Below are 18,306 nucleotides of genomic sequence, written 5' to 3' on the forward strand. Positions count from 1 at the left end.
CACAATGTCGGTAGCGCAGAATTGTCCAGGATCGTTAGGTATGCATCTGCATTCATGTTTCCACGCACTAACACAAGGGGACCAAGACCATACCAGGAGAAGCATGACCACACCATGATGCTTCCACATGCCTTTGGTGGGGTGTCCGGTGACGAATGGCCAGATAGTGTATATGGCTATAATTTGTATCTTATTACATTACTACATCTGTTTATATATTTTTTTAAAAAAATATGAGATCAATTATATTATAATGAAAATTAATGCCATTTTTCTATTTGATTTGGAATATTTTACTTCGCTTTTCTACCACTTTTGGCTAATCGCGAAGATGAGGATGAGTGATGAAACAATGAAATTCATGAAGAAACACTCACAAACACCCATGCGCAGGCCGGGTTTCGGAACCTGGGACCCCTGGCGACGTAGCGCGCTGTGCTAACCACTCCGTCATGGAGGCCGGCGCAATTTTTTGTTGTTGTTGTTGCAATTAACGGAAGGACAGCTGACTTGCAACTCATGCACGAAACAAATTACACGTCGTTCTAGAATAAAGTCAAAGTAACTTTTGTTAAATTTATAAAGTAACTCAGTTACAAACGTTGCAGATAACCATCTGCCAAACCAGAGTTAACAAATTTTGAATAAGCGCATCGGGGACCTCGTAGTGTTTCTTAGCCCGGAGCGTCCAAATATAAAAATATCCTGGCCCTTTCTGGTTTCGCTTATATAACAAAGACAGTTTCTTCCATTAACAATGATGAAAGGAGACTGACAAAGAATACCCGTGTCCCGGCGAAGTCTCAAACCTGGGTCCTTCGATTGAGAATGACAATTGAGCGTTGCTTCGGATTCTCTAACTCTCCATTGAAGAAAGCCTATACAAACTTCTGTTTGTAAATAGTGTCGCCATCACTCATAGATGGCACGTGCGGCGCCCGAGATTTTTGTTCACCAATTGTATCGAGTTATGAAGTAGCCAATTTTGGTGATCACATCATAATTACATTTATAAATTGCACAAGGACTGTCGAAGTTGTGACTATATTTATGCGTATGTGTAAGCACAATTGTTATCACGCTGTTCATCAATACGTATGAAACTTTATATTTAGTTAATCAATATGAGGCTTTATTCAGATCCATTATGAAGGTTTATTATTTGATCCATAATGAATTACCACTATTCTTACACTGTTTTCGATATAAAATAAGAATATAAACAATTATGCAATCGTTAGAAAATGAATATTGTAATAAGTAGGAAACCCTTTATGTTGCTTTTGTTACTTACTTCTTGTCATTTGAGAGGTTAGGGTCATACTCGTCAATTGTACAACATTGCACGTGTCAAAAAGTGTCTGCAGTGCCCACTATCGAAACGCTTCGGTATATCAATGGGGAAATCCATAAATGAAGCATATGCTGGTAAACTCTTTGGGTCTCGCCACCGAAAAACATTTTACGCAACGACTTGGCAACACTGTGAGATAGCCCCAGCTGTTCCCCCACCCATCACGCCGACTGGACAGACACCAGCTGCATTTCAACTCGTTGAATCCGCCAACAAGGTTACCGATCACGCTCGACTGTTGACGAAAATAAATAATGACGCCAAAAAAAAAAAGGACAATCCATGGATTCCGTTTTTGGTTGTGGACAAAGCCACCGCGGACGTCAATAAACTTGTAGTACCAAGTCTTCTTCACCTGTGAGCGCGCTGTGGCTGCAATCGCGGCTGGAGGAGGGGGGTTCAAGGCCACCGAAGACAGCTGCTGGATTCCTCTTGCCAGTTTCTTTTGGTCGGTGAAGCTTCGGAAATACGTGATCCATTTTACCTGGCCGCGGAGACAATGGAAAGTACAGTCGCGGACAAAAGGGTCTCACCTGACCACCGAAAAGCAAAGAATTTAGCTGTCAATGTTTTTGGGGGACATTTTCCTGTCAGTGGAGTCGACAAAAGGCCCAAATACTTTCGAAATATTTTCAGGTGGACTTTGCTTCTGACCATTCGCGCAGTGGTTCAAGATATTATAGTTTCTACTAGAGCTGTAACATATGAAGGCGGCAGATTTCCGGCTACTCACGCCCCGCTAAGTGCATTTGTGAACCTCATGATTTAGTTGGACGAGCGCCTAGCGACAGCTATAGCAACTTGAGAAATATGATGTCAGCAGTTATGATGTGGCGTCACGTGTTTATTGTCTGCTGAGGAAGCTACGCTAACAGCATTAAACCTAATCATCCTAACACATTCACATGTTTATTTCTGCTATTAGGTACATCCGTGAGTAGGATAGGTAGGTCAGGTTTGGTGCTGTTAGCCTGTGTCTCCAAGTTGCTATAGCTGTCGCTAGGCGCTCGATTTACTGGAAACTACTCACCTTTTCTTGCACCAACATTGTTCACTTCATCCATTACACTTATGGAACTTACCTGTAAAGAGAACAAACAAAAAATTAGAGACAAGAGTAAACAATTACTAACTTAAAAACTACTGAAGCAACTTTCTGCAGCAATATAACTGAAGTTACCTGTATTGTATACAATATATCTTTATCACATTAGTAATTACATTTACATATCACATTTACTTTTGTAAGCGTGATATGTTCCTGAATTAATAGAAATTAGAGTTATGAAAAATAATTAAGGACATGTGTAGTCCTATGTATATTTGACAATTTTCTTGATTGAATATTTTAAATATTTTCATATTTAGCAATTCTCCCTTTTTTCTAGTTAGAAGAACTTTCTTTTACATCCAGCTACGTGAAGTGGGTTAAATTTGCTCCACTTGTGTCAAATAGAAATAAACCTTTACGTCATTTAAATTTAAAAGTAATCGCAAAGTAGTCATTCTTCATGGCAATTCAGGGCTCAGAAAATGAACTAACAAGAAGCATGTGAAAATATATCAGATAGGTATTGATATTTGGACTTAAATAAGCAATAGTTTTTCATATATTCAGGTTTCATAATTTTCGCTGTCATTCTGAAAACCATAGATCTATACGAAAACGTTCTGACTCACTCATGACAAGCACAAAACAAGTATGATAATGTTACTTTAGAATATGTTTGAACTGTTGTCACAAATATAAATTGGCTGGTAGAAATTTGTGAACACTATATGGGCCAAATGTATTGCAAAACGTCAGTTGCAAATGTTCAATTGCTCGAACTGTAAGAACTTTTGAATCACCCGTAGTGTTGCCCACGGGACGAGACGGGACAGGCTTTTAAAAATTCCAGACGAGACGAGATGGACCATGTGTCATAAGACAAACGAATATTTTCGAGACGAGACAGCATTTCCACGAGGCTCCACGAGACATGACAGGCCAAAGTCTCGTCTCGTGGGCAACACTAATCACCCGGCAGATCAAAGAATCAAGTACCTACGTGACTAGTAGAATCTGTGAAGATGAGTTTGCATTTCACAATGGTATCGGATTTTCCCAAACTTGCGAGATTTGTGGAAAGTAAATTATGAATTTGGCTTTGTTCCCTTTCTCGAAATCCGTTGTTTTCTTTCAGCGCATTTCTTAACGTTTCTAAGATCGGCCGTGATAACCTTTTCTCGAGAAATCGTCGGATAAGATCCGTTCCGTCAACTAGGGTGCAGCACTTTACGTGTGTTCTACGCTATGTGCTTAACTGTCGCAACCAACTTTGGGAGTTTCGAGGTCGCGAAATCCAAAATCGCAACCCACATTGATGGTGGGGCCCGTACGTACGTACAGTGCGATCCATGAGTATTGCCGTGCAAATTGTCCATGACTATTTTCATTACTTTTCTCTCTTACGTCCTACGGGTTTTTAAGCGATGGATTTTTATGCATGCTGGTGCAGAAGTTGTCAACAGCTTGTTTTGAGTTTTCTTTAAATTCTTGAAGCTATTAATAAATAAAGTGCACGAACATGGTGATGGACAATTTGCACGGTAATACTCATGGATCCCACTGTACAACAGATTTCCAGTTACCACGATGATTCACACTAAAATTTAAATTAATAACCTCACAAAACTGTTATACCATAAGAACAGGAAGACATTAGTGTTTCGAAGAAAGTGAATGATATTCAACAACAGTTTGGAACGTAGATATTAACAATAGAACCTCAACTCAGCAACTTTGGCTAAAAACTGCAAACGCGGTGTGAGCCATAAAATAAAGAAGAAGAAGAAGTAACGTAGAAAAAAACCGTGGGTTTGTCGATGAAAACTAAACTAGAAGTAGGTCATAGTTTGAAAGAAATAAGCTGATCTAACGATTGAAACTTAAAATTGGATAAAGCACAGGAAGGATGAATTCGTGACGTAAGAAAACATCCAAGAGGAGAAAGTAAAAAAAAAAAAATCAAACGTTATGTAGATAAATGAGAGCGGGAGTTTCACTTCCGATATGTCTAAAACTAACAGGGAATAATCGTAGATTAATTCTTAACGAATGCTTGCTGTAGTGAAATCTACTTCTTACTGGTGAATATTAGAGTTAAACCAGGTATCTAGTCAGAATTAGCGTCAACTGAGATAATTATAGTTAATATTAGTTTTCACTAGTCGCACGCACTCCAGTTTAAGCCTAAAATAACCTAAATAACATATTTAGAGAATTCTAAACACAAAATTCCTTGCCACAGTTGAGTACGAGGTAATTGTCCAGATTGGAGAGAGGCCAGTGAAAAAACATGACTGTAGTTACGTTAATTAAAACTAGTATTAACTAGATAGCTAATTCCAGAGAGAGGGGAGAGAGCAAGATCATCTTAGAGGCTCCAGATTGAGTGATGGAGAGATATGAGGACAATAAATGTAGCTTTCCCACGTTCTTGAGGGCGTCTTCGAGTGAAATGGCTAACTTAGATTAAGTTGTTTTATTTTACTTCGTTTTTTTTGCCACTTTTGGCTATTCACGAAGATGAGGATGAATGATGATATGATGAATTGAATGAACACCCAGGCCGAGATCCGAACCCGAATATGTTGTTTGAGAGTATCCCTTCCGTCAATTTAATCATATCACCACTCATCCTCATCTTTGCGATTAGCCGAACGGGGCATAAAAGAGACACTAAAGGATAACAATCAAATTAAATCTCTTGAAACGCGGGTATAAGTACACTTCTCACAAAAAGTTTGGAATATTGTTATATTGGGCACAAAAGGTTGGAATATTGTTATATTGGGCACAAAAAGGTTGGAATATTTTTATATTAGGCACAAAAGTTTGGAATATTGTTAAAGGCACAAAAAGTTTGGAATATTGTTATATTAGGCACAAAAAGGTTGGAATATTGTTATATTAGGCAATAGGTGATAGACACGGTGGCATGTCGATGAAAACACGAGAACGTCCAGCAGAGAGACAGATACCACGTGTTGTTGAATTACAAGGCCTAGCCTATTGCCTAATAGTATAACAATATTCAGTGCTCAAAAAATCGTCTTCAGAGCTAGACGCCAGGGAAAAAATATCAATGGCTAATGAAAATACGGCAATATTACAGCAAAACATCACAGTCACCATGGCGACCGGGATTTTTGTCAATATTCCAAACTTTTTGTGAGGAGTGTATTAGAAGCATAATGTCCAATAAACATTACATGTTAAGGAAGAACAATTGTCACTAACGTTCAGAGAATTATTGCGACAGCGTTACCACTACGCTATCGGAGATTTTCTCAATTTAGTAATTTCAGGTCAGTACAAACCCGCTCCTGGTTTGGATGCCGATGTGCTAGCCAGTACACAGCGGTGGGTCAAAATCATGATCCGTTTACAGACACTTGACTCGATGTATTTTCATGTGTGGTTTTAAAACATGAATAGAAAAAGAACAGAGACAACTGCATCTACCAAAACACTTCCATGCCAGATGACAAGAGACAGCCGGTTGAAGTCTGAGCACGACTTACCATGCTAAATACGCAGTGTAAACATTCACTGCTTATGTGTGTAAAACAGCTGAGTCAACAAGAATGCATGTCGGCTTCTCAAACTTTTAATTGAACGACAATAAGGGAGGTTTTCTCGCTTGTTATCACAACCTTTCTAAAACGATTTATTCATAGAGGAACTGTGTTCGCTTTGCAGCCCTCGGACAAAGATACCTCAATGGTACCCTTATCTTAAAATGCATTGATCGGTCCAGGGTTCGAATCCCGACCCGAGCATGAGGTTCTTTGTGAATGCACCTTCATCAACTTCATCATCTTCGTGATGAGCCAAAAGTTGCAGAAAAGCGAAGTAAAACAAATGGACAACTGTAAAAAGTTTACTGAGAGATAAGATATTTTTCTTGCACGAAATATCGAGTATTTTCTTATGACGAAAGGTGAGGTTTAGGAAGAACCCTCCCGATACTGTAAAATCTTTTTAAAGCCTTGATATTATAGGTTCATGGGTTCGATTCACGGAAGATTGTATTTCAATGGTTCACACCTCTTTTCAAACTTCTAGCCCAGTTATGATTAACAACCTCGATATCTAGTATGTGAAGATTTCTCTCTTTCGAAGGTTGTAGGTTCGAAATCTGTGCCTCTAAACCATAGATGCACAAGATTTAACCTTTTAGATAGAGTCAGGGAGGCGCCTCCAAGATGGCGTAGTGGTAACGTCGTCGCCTTGTAATCAAGTGGCCTCGGGTTCTACAGCCGGTGGAGGCACATAGTGGTTCGGATCTCACTTTAAAATGTAGGTCCAGTCCAGAATAGCTTACCCGTGCATTAAAAATGACTTAAAACACAATTCAATCAATCAATCAAATTCAATGTAAACGTGAATATAATTACCATAAAATTATTTGTTGACAATTTTCGTACCGTTCTTCTTTACTTACTCTTAATCTTTAATCAGAAGTTCAACGATTCCGAAAGGGGGGAACGAAGAAAATAGTTTAAAATCATACTGTACCGTCATTCGCATGTATACGTCGAATTTCAGAACAACGTCTCGCAATTGGTTGCATGAAATGATACAAAGCTTGTGTCTCAGAACGCATTAAGTCAATCCAAGCGACAACAGCACCATCTATGGTCCATCATTAGTATCTCTCTCACCTTCTGAATCTCTTTCTCTCCCTGGCAATAGAAATGGATAGATCTGTCTGTTGGATTCACTTACTCCTAGAGAGAAACAAGTTTTGTAGCATTTCATGCACTAAACTTGGGAAGAGTTCCACACACTGCATCGAACTGAAAACAGCCGTTATTTCACATTCAAATATGCTGAACTGTGAACACAAATTGTGAAGTTCAACACATATAAATTAAGATTTGTTCAAACTTCACAATAATCGAAACTTGAAAAAACCAAGTAACGATACACCCACAGTAAAAAGTGTCTCACGTCGCCATGTTTGTCCTCCAATCGAAAAACTCATTCAGTGAACCACAGTGTGGTAACTTGTCCCAAACTCTCTGTTCGATCCCTTGTGATAAGCCAGAGGCCATTCCGACAGGCGAAAACAACATGGCAATGACTTGTGCAACCCTTTGTGTCTTCGAAACGTTGCTTATAGTCTGGTCTGATATTGGCTGTTGCCAACTTCTCTCTTTACAAACCAAACCTAGTACCCGTTCCAAGTGCACGGGAGGGAAAGTGTAGCTCTAGCTAACGTTTCCAGCCGTATTTAATATATCACCCGATTAACTTGTGCAAAAGGACTAATTCTGTGAAATTGGCTAGAAGATCTTTCCAACATTACAAAGGTTTATTGCAAAGAGAAACTCAGTTTTCCCCTTTGTTCTAGGTAGAGGCTGAATTGGTATAGGAGGGGCTGCAATCTCTGGTACAGAAAATGGATTCATTGCAATAAACCTTTGTAATGTTGGAATGGCCGCCCTGTATATTAAGGAACTCTCATTTAAATTGCTATGAAATGATAAAGAAGACTCTAGTTTTAGAACTAGTTTCATAAGGGAGGATACGATACGTCTATGGGAGTCCGGAAGGGGGGCAAGGGGGACGTGCCCCCCCCCCTGGAAAACGAAAGTCAACCAAAAATTACATATTTCACACATATAATTTAATTTCTCCAGGTGCTTGTTATAGTCCAAAGAATCTTCTATTCGTACGCCGGTGTTCGAGAGAACGTTATGAAAAAAACCCTAAGACATGGAGACACGCTGGTGCTGCATCTTTGTAAATCTAGACCCATTTCAGTAATTTGATTTGGCAACACTACCGGCATTGGAAAAACAATTTACCTTAACAACAGGCATAAACGATGTGACATCTCGCTGCGCGCAACCTGTATGGAACAGATGAGCTAGTAATTCGCGACTATTGTACGACGCCAAGGTTTAATGTCACAGCAGCCAGTACACGGAAGACAAAAGGACTGTATCACACACGCGCTAAATAGCGCATGCAAGGACACTCACTCGAAAGGTCGCATTCAGCATTCCACTTTACTTCACGGATTGAGGAAACAATCCCAGTGATTAGTTTTAGTGCCTGGGACTGTGAATCAGCTACATAATGGTCGCGTTGCAAAACGAACGAGTTAGGGAGATTAATCCTCAACCACCACTGCAACGTGGTACACTTCTCTCTCTCGAAGAGCCAGTCAGCGAGCCTAGGCAAGGCCTTCTTATATACAAGGACTGAGCAGAGACTTTGTTTACATCGACGTCATCAGTGGTAGGTCATGGATCACAACACATCAGCATTAGAGCCTGAAATGTGTGTTTAAAATGCGGAAAACTGGCTTGCTTTGAATCTCTACCGTGTGCAGAGAAAGTGCGAAGACACACATTTGTGATTGTAATACTCAGCTCGTGTTGTGTTTCAGGACCTACCACTGATGACGTTGCATGTAAACCAAGCCTCTGCGCGGGCCTGTTATATAAGAAGGCATTGCATCTTAAAATCCTGCGCATGCGCCTAAATGACTTCAAACGATAAATTCGCACCAAAGACACGACCAGGAATTTTTGTTCTTTAACGTAAGACATAGCTGGCATTCGTGTCTTTATGATTGGCAAAACTAGTTTAATCCAGTTTCTAATAGTTTACAGGGGTTAAACTGACATGAGTAATTGCTTCAAATGCAAGAAATTAATCAATCAGTTATATATTGATGGCGTCTATGATGAACGAAACTGACTTGCAGTAAGAGAAAATAAAGTGCGTCAGTGTCCTCTGGGACTCATCCTACTTCCCTGACTTGGCACCAATTTTCACCATTTCCGGGAAAATTATGTAACCACCGATACAGCCCGTAATTTTCTTAAAAGCACTCCGGATAATCTGGGAATCGTATGTCACCTCTGGGAAAAACTTTATCTAATTGTTTATAATTTGTTTTTTGTTTTTTCAAGCGGTACTTTACCAATGAGACAAAATTATTTTTTGGTCTAATCTTTGTCACGTAGCCAAAATACTGTTAGGTTCAATTTCCAGCGAGAGCTTAGTACGGAGATTCAATTAGTCTATGTGAGTGCAAAGTGGACTTTAAAAACTTTGGCCAGGACTCAAACGAGTTTTACCCAGTATGCTAGTTAGAAGGTTTGATTTCCAAATATTTGAAATGAAAACACATTTTATTCTTTAGAATTTGCATATGATGACCCCCTCTGCCGAGAGAAAGGAAAAAAAAGGGGAGGCTTTTCCCACCAAATGGGATAAGGCAATCAGAAGGACATTATGGTCAACAGAATGACTCTTCAAACAGCATTTAAAATTTGAATAGGCAACAATTTTCGAAAACACAATGGAAACAAGGAGCAATTGTTGTGACGAACGAATATGTGCATCTCAATAATTTATTGTTCTGAGCCCATCACGGCTATTGCAACTTTGTTCGTTGCAGTGGAAGGTTTTCATTGACGCTTGTAACGATATTTCAATAAAAACAACTATTCATCTTGGTTGCTGAATTATTTACGTCATGATTTCTTGTCTGATGCTCACGCTGGTCTCAGTATTAGTTTTGCCAACTGCAATTATGTGCAGTGTTGCAGACTCGTACATGTAGACAGTGTTTTGTTATTTGTAGTAGCCATGGGTAGAAAGTGAGCTGAGAGCGATATACGGAATTTTTGTCACTTTTCAAAATAATTATATCTTCCATTGTAGATCCAGGCTGGTGCCACCTAAGTGCCTACATACAATTCCCATCATAATAATTTGTGTATCAAATTATGTCGGATAGTTACATTTAAAAATATTAAATCACATTTGAAATATCTCGTTTTTTTCTTTTTTTTGGCGGATGGCGTTCTGAGGTTGCAGCCCTCACCCACTCAAGTCCCTCAAATGGTAAAATATGTGAAAAATTTGCCTGCATCAAAACTGCTTTACTGTGCCACTTATTCAAAGAAGTAGAGGGCTCCTGTGTCGGAGCAAACATTTATGTTTCTATCCTAATTCTTTATTTCTATCTTTTCTCTTTTGTACATTGTTCAGTCTGAAACAAGACCGAGAAAAGTATTTGCAACTCGACACGAGGGACAGCAAAGTCTCGTTTGATCGGCTAGTGACGGTTCATAGACCCCTTGGGCTTAGCATACTGAAGACTTAGGCACACAACTGTGCGTTCACATGCATCTCAGCATTAGCAGTAAGGCCATCAATGGTGTAACTAACTACCTTATCGCATGCATACACTTACGTTCTGTGTTGGTATGTTTGAACAATGTCGCTTAATATGAGTTAAAAATAGCGGGAAGCTGCCAAGTCCAGTGCAGCACAATGACAAGCTGTAAAGCGAAGGTAAACTTCAGCAAACACCGATCTTCCATTGTATCAACTCGCAAGGTGATATTACACAGGTCGGTCAATTCAGGATATTCAACGAACTGTTTGTTGACGTCACATGGAGACTTGTGTTCCTGAAGATCTATTACAATTCAAATACATATGTATCGCACACGTTAATTACAAGAAAATATATAACTACAAAGCCAAGAAAAATAAACTAAATCAATAAAACCTGGACCATTCATGTATACATGGAGATTGAACTTGTAACAAAGCAAGAACATTCCTACGCCACTGGTCGTACCAAAATGAGCTGCGAAATCGGGAAGTAAAGCAAGGTTTTGAAGATTCGGTTAAATAAATAGGCATTTTAAGGCATGTTTTAGACATTTCAGCTCACATTTAAAAGCACATATTGTCATTTTAAGAACTCATTTACATGCATATCCAAGTATTTATCACAACATACGAATCGTGTAACAGCTAAATTAAATAATGTTTGCGTAGAGAACCATCTAACATTTTCTTTTAGAGAACGAGATTGAAAAAAAACACTGCCTACGTACACGTAATCTCTGATCGAATCGTTCCAAACCACTCTTGTTAGAGTTCATATTGGAAACAGATAGTTAATCACGATTTAATAAATTCATCAAGCACCCTTTTTCTTTTAACAACATTTTTTACTGTAAAATTGGATAAAACACATTTCTAGTTCAAGATAGTTGAATTAATCCCATTTCAAGGGACTGGCCTGCCATCTGGCGGGGCGTTCCAAACGAGAAACTTTTTGTATGGCTAATAGCGCAGAATGTTTCCATCCATACAATCAACTATATGCACTTTGATACAATCATGCTTGGTTAACATGAATACACAAATGTGTGAACAGGAAGTCGAATGATTTACAATATTCATTTTGCACCTGCTGACCAGTAAAAGCACTTCTTTTCCCTTCCATTTGCAATATCAACAACAAGAGTACAGATGGCGCAACAAGCAAACTCTAGGAAGGTCAGGGTCATTTCTTTCGATCGCCACTGGCAATGACCTTGCCTTTATCGCAATAAAAACACAGTTTACAGAAATGACGTCAGCAAGCATTTGCGGCCTCAATTGTCTTATTTTCATCAATAGTGTGAGTGGTGCATTTTAACCGCTTGCGCCACAAAAATAAAGTTTTGAAGTTTTGAAAGCGATGCCCTATTTGTTTGTAACAAAACGAATTTCCAAACTAAATGTCGTATTATTCTACTGAATGATGGGATCGAACCCGCCACTCCCAATTGGTGATGTATTTGCTTATTTATATTTGATTATTTAAAGTTTCTTCGCTGGAACCGTGGCATTGATGATGATGAATGATGAGAAGACTGGTAGAACAAAAGTGGGACGATACTCCCATCCATAACTTTCAGTTATCAAATTATGATTCAGTATATATATATATATATATATTCTATCCCGTGCAAAGCAGGATTCAGAACTGACTGTTCTGATTTAACCGAAAATGTCTTGGCCCTTCTGGTGAGAATGTACAAAAACCTAGCAGCATAACTTTGTTTCATTGATTGATTCAGTTTGTGTTTTAAGTACACTTTATGGACAGTAACGATAATCGGGACGGGACCTACAGTTTAAAGTGGAATCCGAACCACTATTTGCCTCCACCGGGTATCGAATCCGAGACCCCTTGTTTGCAAGGCGTCGACGATACCAATGCGCCATCGAGGAGACGGCAGCATAACTTGGGAGTTCGAAATATGAACACCAGGTCCCAGGAGATGAAAAAAAATACCCTCAACTTACAATTTTAATAAATTGTGCAATTTTGGGTGGGCAAGAGTCCTCCAAGTTACGCCTATGTAATAAACGAAAGAATACTCATGGAACATTCACTCCGTTCTGTTGTCATTATTTTACGCTGCTTGTCTCAAGGGCGGAAGGGGAAATGGCCCCGGCCTTTGTCAGTCTCACGTGGGCAAAAGTTATACTGCAGAACATACTTATGCTACAATTTAAATAATTTCAGGCCTAGTTAAAAACTACAATTGAAGTGGATAGTACACTGAAAATTTGGTCTAAGTACTGCAATATTAATACAAAAACAGTGCGTATGTACTCATGGATTTATACATTAAAATGAAAACCTACATTTAATATGAAAAAATATACAAATTCAATCACTGTTTTATGTTAAAAAGAGCGGGGAAAACACATCACAATAGCCTTTATGATAGACTATTTAACGCATGAGTGTGTGTGGATAAATAAATGACTAAAGACATTTATACCGGTCAGAAATTCTCCATTCTTTCTAACTTTGCCGAATTTGAATACAACTATATAATTAAAATTTGAAATTCTATCAGATACCAAATCAGATCTCAGAACTCTACGACACCAGGGGTCCCGGGTTCGAATCCAGGCATGAGCGTACCTTCAACAATTTCATCGTATCATAACTCATCCTGTTCGCGATTAGCCAAAAGTGGCAGAAAAGCGAAGTAAAAATAAACCCAATCAATCAACCAGTACAAATTGCATTTGGTGATCAAGTGGTTTGTCTTTAACTGTCGTAAGGGTGTGCAAATGGCACTCCATTTTGCTAATCCGAACATCTTTTCAAAATTTATGGCAGGAATTGAATAAGGGTAAAAACAAAAAAACATTTATTGGAAAACTGATTTATAAGATGACTGCAGAATGAATGGGTGGGTCACTATTTCACCACAAAGATTGTAATTCTTATGCCGAGACAGTTGAATAAGCAAAAGCGGGGGGTGCCACAAAAATAGTAATATGAGTTTAATAACAATTTTGTTCATGATAGTTTCACAGTGTACTTGCATGTTCATAATACCCGCATTGAAAACAATATTTGGTTTACAATTCTTAATGTTAGTTCATTTAAATGCGTGTAACAAGTTTTAAATTTCATTTGGTGTTTGTTATTTAGCGGCGCTTTTCTGCCACTAATCACGACGGTGAGGATGAGTGATGATATGATGAACGTGATGAAGGGACACTCACAAATAACACCCATACCCAGGCCAGGATTTGAACCAGAAACTCCTGCATCGTAGCGCGCTGTGATAACCACTAATAGAGGTCGCCACAGGTCTTGAAATGAAAATATTATATCTGTCACAATATTTATTTGGGTGTGACTTAAGATGACCGGACCACTCTCCGATTTTCTTCATATTTGACATACTTAATAATTGAGTCCTGCTAATGACGAATCTGAAGTTAAAATTGGTCGGAAACGTCTAGAAATTGCAAAATAATTGCGAAACATTGGCGCTAGCCCAACGAACCATTGACGTGTGGTTAGGTTAGTTTCGGTTAGGTTAGGCAAACATAGTTAAAATTTGGTGTCGTATCAGGAATATACAGGGTGTCATTTTAATGGCGCCCACGGACCACAGATTCGTATAGAGGACATCAAAACAAACAACTTTTTCCAGTAACATTTTTCTCTTTGGTGCGTCGATTCGACGCTACAGCCGTTCAAAAAAGACCGTTTTGCCGCCTGGATGCTGGCAACCCAACACAACATTTGATCCTACCTGTGACGTCATATCCTCCGGCGAAACAGCGCACGGCAGGGTTGCAAGGAACACACAAATGTTGTGAAAAATTACAAACTACCAACCTCATTATTAGCTGTAAAACGAAGCGAGAAACGCGTCCAGCAGACCGAACATCAAAGGCTACCAGCCAGAAGATCAGCAGTCATCTCAGGGGAAGAGGGAAGTGAACCAACGATACGAGAAATGGTAAAAAACTTATTCAAAATGAAATGTCAATGTCGGATTTTGTCTCAGCCTACATGTCAAATATCAACAACAATACATTTTATTGGACTTACAGCTTACATGTGGCTGTTTACGCCCAACTACATATCAAATATTTGCAAATCTCGTTGCAAGGTTGATATCTACAGGCTTGTGTCCAGATGCCATGCGGTACTTTTGTGCTGATAACGGAAGTATCCGAGGTTCACGTTGTTACATTACGACTAAAACACGTACAACCACAGTAACAATCTAATGATGAATCAGTACCGAATATACTGCCCTGTTCACAGATGCAAACTATTACATGTGTATCCGGTGCATAGATAAACACATAGTCGTCTTAGAGCTTGTAGTATTACTACTACTTATATCCCTGTATTTTCAATCATTTTTGCCACTTGGCTCATAATGCTCTGAATATACATTATATTATCTGTTGCTTACGTTTGGAATTTTGAGTTTCTTTCATTTCTATTTTGTCATCTGTTCAGTGTGTCACAGACAACTAGTATCAGAAGGACGAAGTGGATAGACTAAATTGCAGATGACAACTTGGTAACTAGATTTGCAAATATTTAACATGTAAGCTGAGACAAAATTCGATATGACCACTTCCACTTGAATTTTATTTTCTTTCTACCATTTTTCGTATCGTTTGTTTACTTCCTGTTAGGTTACAGAACGTGTTTTCTCGTTTTGTGTTACGGTACATAATGTGGCTGATTGTAGCTATGTCATTTTTCATAGAGTATGTGTGTTCCTGGCAACTCTGGAACGCATCGCTTCACGATGGGATATGACGTCACAAATGCAATCAAATGTTGTGTGCGGTTGCCAGCATTCAGGCGGCAAAACGGGCTTTTTTGAACGACTGTAGCGCCGAAATGACGCACCAACGAGAAAAATGTTACTGAGAAAAGTTGTTTGTTTTGATGTCCTCTATACGTTTCCGTGGTCGCCATTAAAATGACACCCTGTATATATATATATATATATATATATATATATATATATATATATATATATATATATATATATATATATATATATAATTTCCTTGTGTAACAAAAAAAAATTCGCGAAATTCGAACGGTTTCCATTCCGAAAACTTTATTTTAGCTTATTTTGCTATTTCTAAACTTTTCCGACAACTTTTAACTTCAGATTCGTGATTAGGAGGCCTCAATTAGAGAGTATGCCAAATATGAAGAAAATCGGTGGAGGGGTCCGGTCATCACAAGTCGTTCCTTTATTTGAGCCACTGAAAATACATTTTGAAAAATAAAGTAGAAACTCGCATTAAATGTTGCAGGTGAGGGAGAGGGGGAGGGGTCTGAAAATATGCTTTGCTCCGGTTCATGTCGTGTGTGTGTGTGTGTGTGCAACCTGCTTTTCTTCCACACAACCGTCTTCAAGAAATATCCCTTTCGTTCGACGCTGACATATCTAGGTATAGCCGGCCGGTTTGCTGGACGAGCGCGTTAATTATGGTCGACTTTCGATCTCGCCACACCAAACTTTCCAGGTTCGAGTCCATGCCTAGCCCAGGCATTATTTGTGAGCATCCTATTTAATCTCATCACCAGTCATTCTCATCATCGAGATGACTTTCGTGACGGAGTGGTTAGCACAGCGCCTCTACGCCACCAGGTGTTCGAATCCCAGACTGGGCACGGGGTGTTCTTTGCGAGTGCCCCTTCAGGAATTTCATCATATCATCACTCATCCTCGCGGTTAGCCACACAAGGAACAGAAACACGACGCTAAGTAACAATACACTTTGACCAGTGGCGGCAATTGGGTTCCAAAACTGGGGGGCAAGGACATTTCCTTTGGTACATTAATTAGGTTTAAAACAGTGCAGGGGCAAAAGTGGCAAAAAGTGTGTGGTGGTGGGGGGGGGGGGAGGAACTGCCCCCGTAATCGCCGCCATTGACTTTGACAGATATAATGCCGCAACCGCAGCTCCGTCATATTTTAACAAGCTTCCCAAGAGGGCAAGAGCATTTACGTGTTTCGAGATCGACCTTGAAAGAGTGTGCTGATTCTAAAACTAAATTTGATTGGCACATTCTTGTAAGGTGGTAAAATGGAAGGCGAAACCTTACCTTGGCTTGAAATGTGATTCCGTGGTGGAAGGCCTCTTCAGTGTGCAAAGGAATCCTCGTGTCGTAGTCGTCATTCTGGACAAGGTTGTACTGCTTCTTGGACGGCATTCTGACGGCAAGCACTTCAAGTACACCCAAAACTTATCGATCAGCTTCTTCAAAGGTCACCGACATCTAACGAAACACAATGACACAAGTCGCTTACACACGCGAAGGAGACATTAATTTTCACGAGGACCAAACCTCGCACAACGAGAGCATTTCGTGAATCGATACATTCAATACCGGAACAGCTGATTCATCTACTCGGTACTCTTCGAAGCGCACGTGGGTCAAAAAGGAACTTGTTTTTTTGAAACAGAGTTCCGATGAAGAAGCTCTTCCCTTTTTCTTCAGGCCAGACTCGCACACCACAGTGCAACGTTTGGCAACAACGCGAAATGTTTAGATGAGAATCACTTGTCACTCACAAAAGCCGGCCAACACCAAAATAGCGCGCCTCACTTCCGAAAACCGGTGTGCGCGCGCGCTTCGCTCACCAAAACGAAAGCAGATAGAGTCGTGATTTTCGCAAAAATGTGTTCATGTTATGAACAAAACTCGTGCACATGAAAGCAGCGTCACTGAATATCGTCTAGTCAAAGCCTTGATTTCAACATCCTTATTGCGTTTGGAAGCTCACCATTGTTGTGACTGACGTACAACAATGAAAATCGGTTAACTGTTACACAAACACACGATACTAATGCCCAAAACAGCACAGGCCCTGTTATACGATTCCACTTATAACAAAGGTTGTGCAAGCATCAACAATCACATGCACTATAACTTCCTGTATTTGCAGCTCTTGGAAAATCTTTCGCAAGAAATTACACAGCTGCTGTGTTTGAAACCCGAAACGCTGTTGTTGTCTCACATGGCAGCAGCCAGTCTTGTGCAGCAACTTCCCGATTCAAGGTCTACATCACCCGCCAAAATCCCCGGCTCGACTGATCTCCCTCTCCAATGCGTGCATTCGTTCGCGCCAGATTGGAACATCACCTGCAGCACCGCTCCCGACATCTGTTGACGCGAATACGAACTTTTTGCAGCTCGGAGAGTCAAAAAGGACAACGTTGCCAACTGTTGCGACATGATTTATTCGCAACGCTGAAACAGACTAAGAAGGAAATAACGATGAAAGATTAGATGATATTGATGAGAAGACACTCATAAAGAAACAACATGCCCAGGTCAGCTCAGGACACGAAGTCGGAATCTTCGGTAGATAAATCTGCGATTTTTATCATATCGCATTGCAATAAATGTTACAAGTATCTAACAAAAACTGCTATTTATATGTAAAATGCAGAGAAGTTCCAGTGTGGAAATATTTTTAACTAAATTTATCAATGTTAAGAAAGCATTTGTGTGGTATTTTTCTTATTTTTTTATTTTAAGTCACTTTTCTTCCACTTCTGACCAATCGCGACGATAAAAAATAATTATGATTAGAAGAAAGTTTCTTTTAGGGGGAGTGGTACGGATGATTTAAACCTGCGTGAAATATCGAAATGACTCGTAATAGTACAGTATGTAACATTCTTATTCGTACACACGGATTTTCAAAGAAAATGCCTTAATATCTGAAAGGAAATACACTCTTTTGAAATCGTTTCTCTACAATTCAATAACTAATATCAT

General features: G+C 39.5%; 1 protein-coding gene across 1 annotated transcript in view; it reads right to left on the reverse strand.

The window, feature by feature from the left end:
• The window catches only part of LOC145987569 (capon-like protein), a 344,902-nt gene extending 327,300 nt beyond the window's left edge, over positions 1 to 17,602 (reverse strand). The window contains exon 1 of the mRNA XM_083121917.1: positions 16,624 to 17,602. Within this exon, the coding sequence (XP_082978043.1) occupies positions 16,624 to 16,731 (108 nt within the window). The 5' untranslated portion in view covers positions 16,732 to 17,602. The remainder of the gene's footprint in view (positions 1 to 16,623) is intronic.
• Positions 17,603 to 18,306: the final 704 nt, after the last annotated feature.

The sequence above is a fragment of the Lepisma saccharinum genome, chromosome 5 (assembly GCF_977018435.1).
Source record: "Lepisma saccharinum chromosome 5, izLepSacc3.1, whole genome shotgun sequence".
NCBI classification, from domain to species: Eukaryota; Metazoa; Arthropoda; class Insecta; order Zygentoma; family Lepismatidae; genus Lepisma; species Lepisma saccharinum.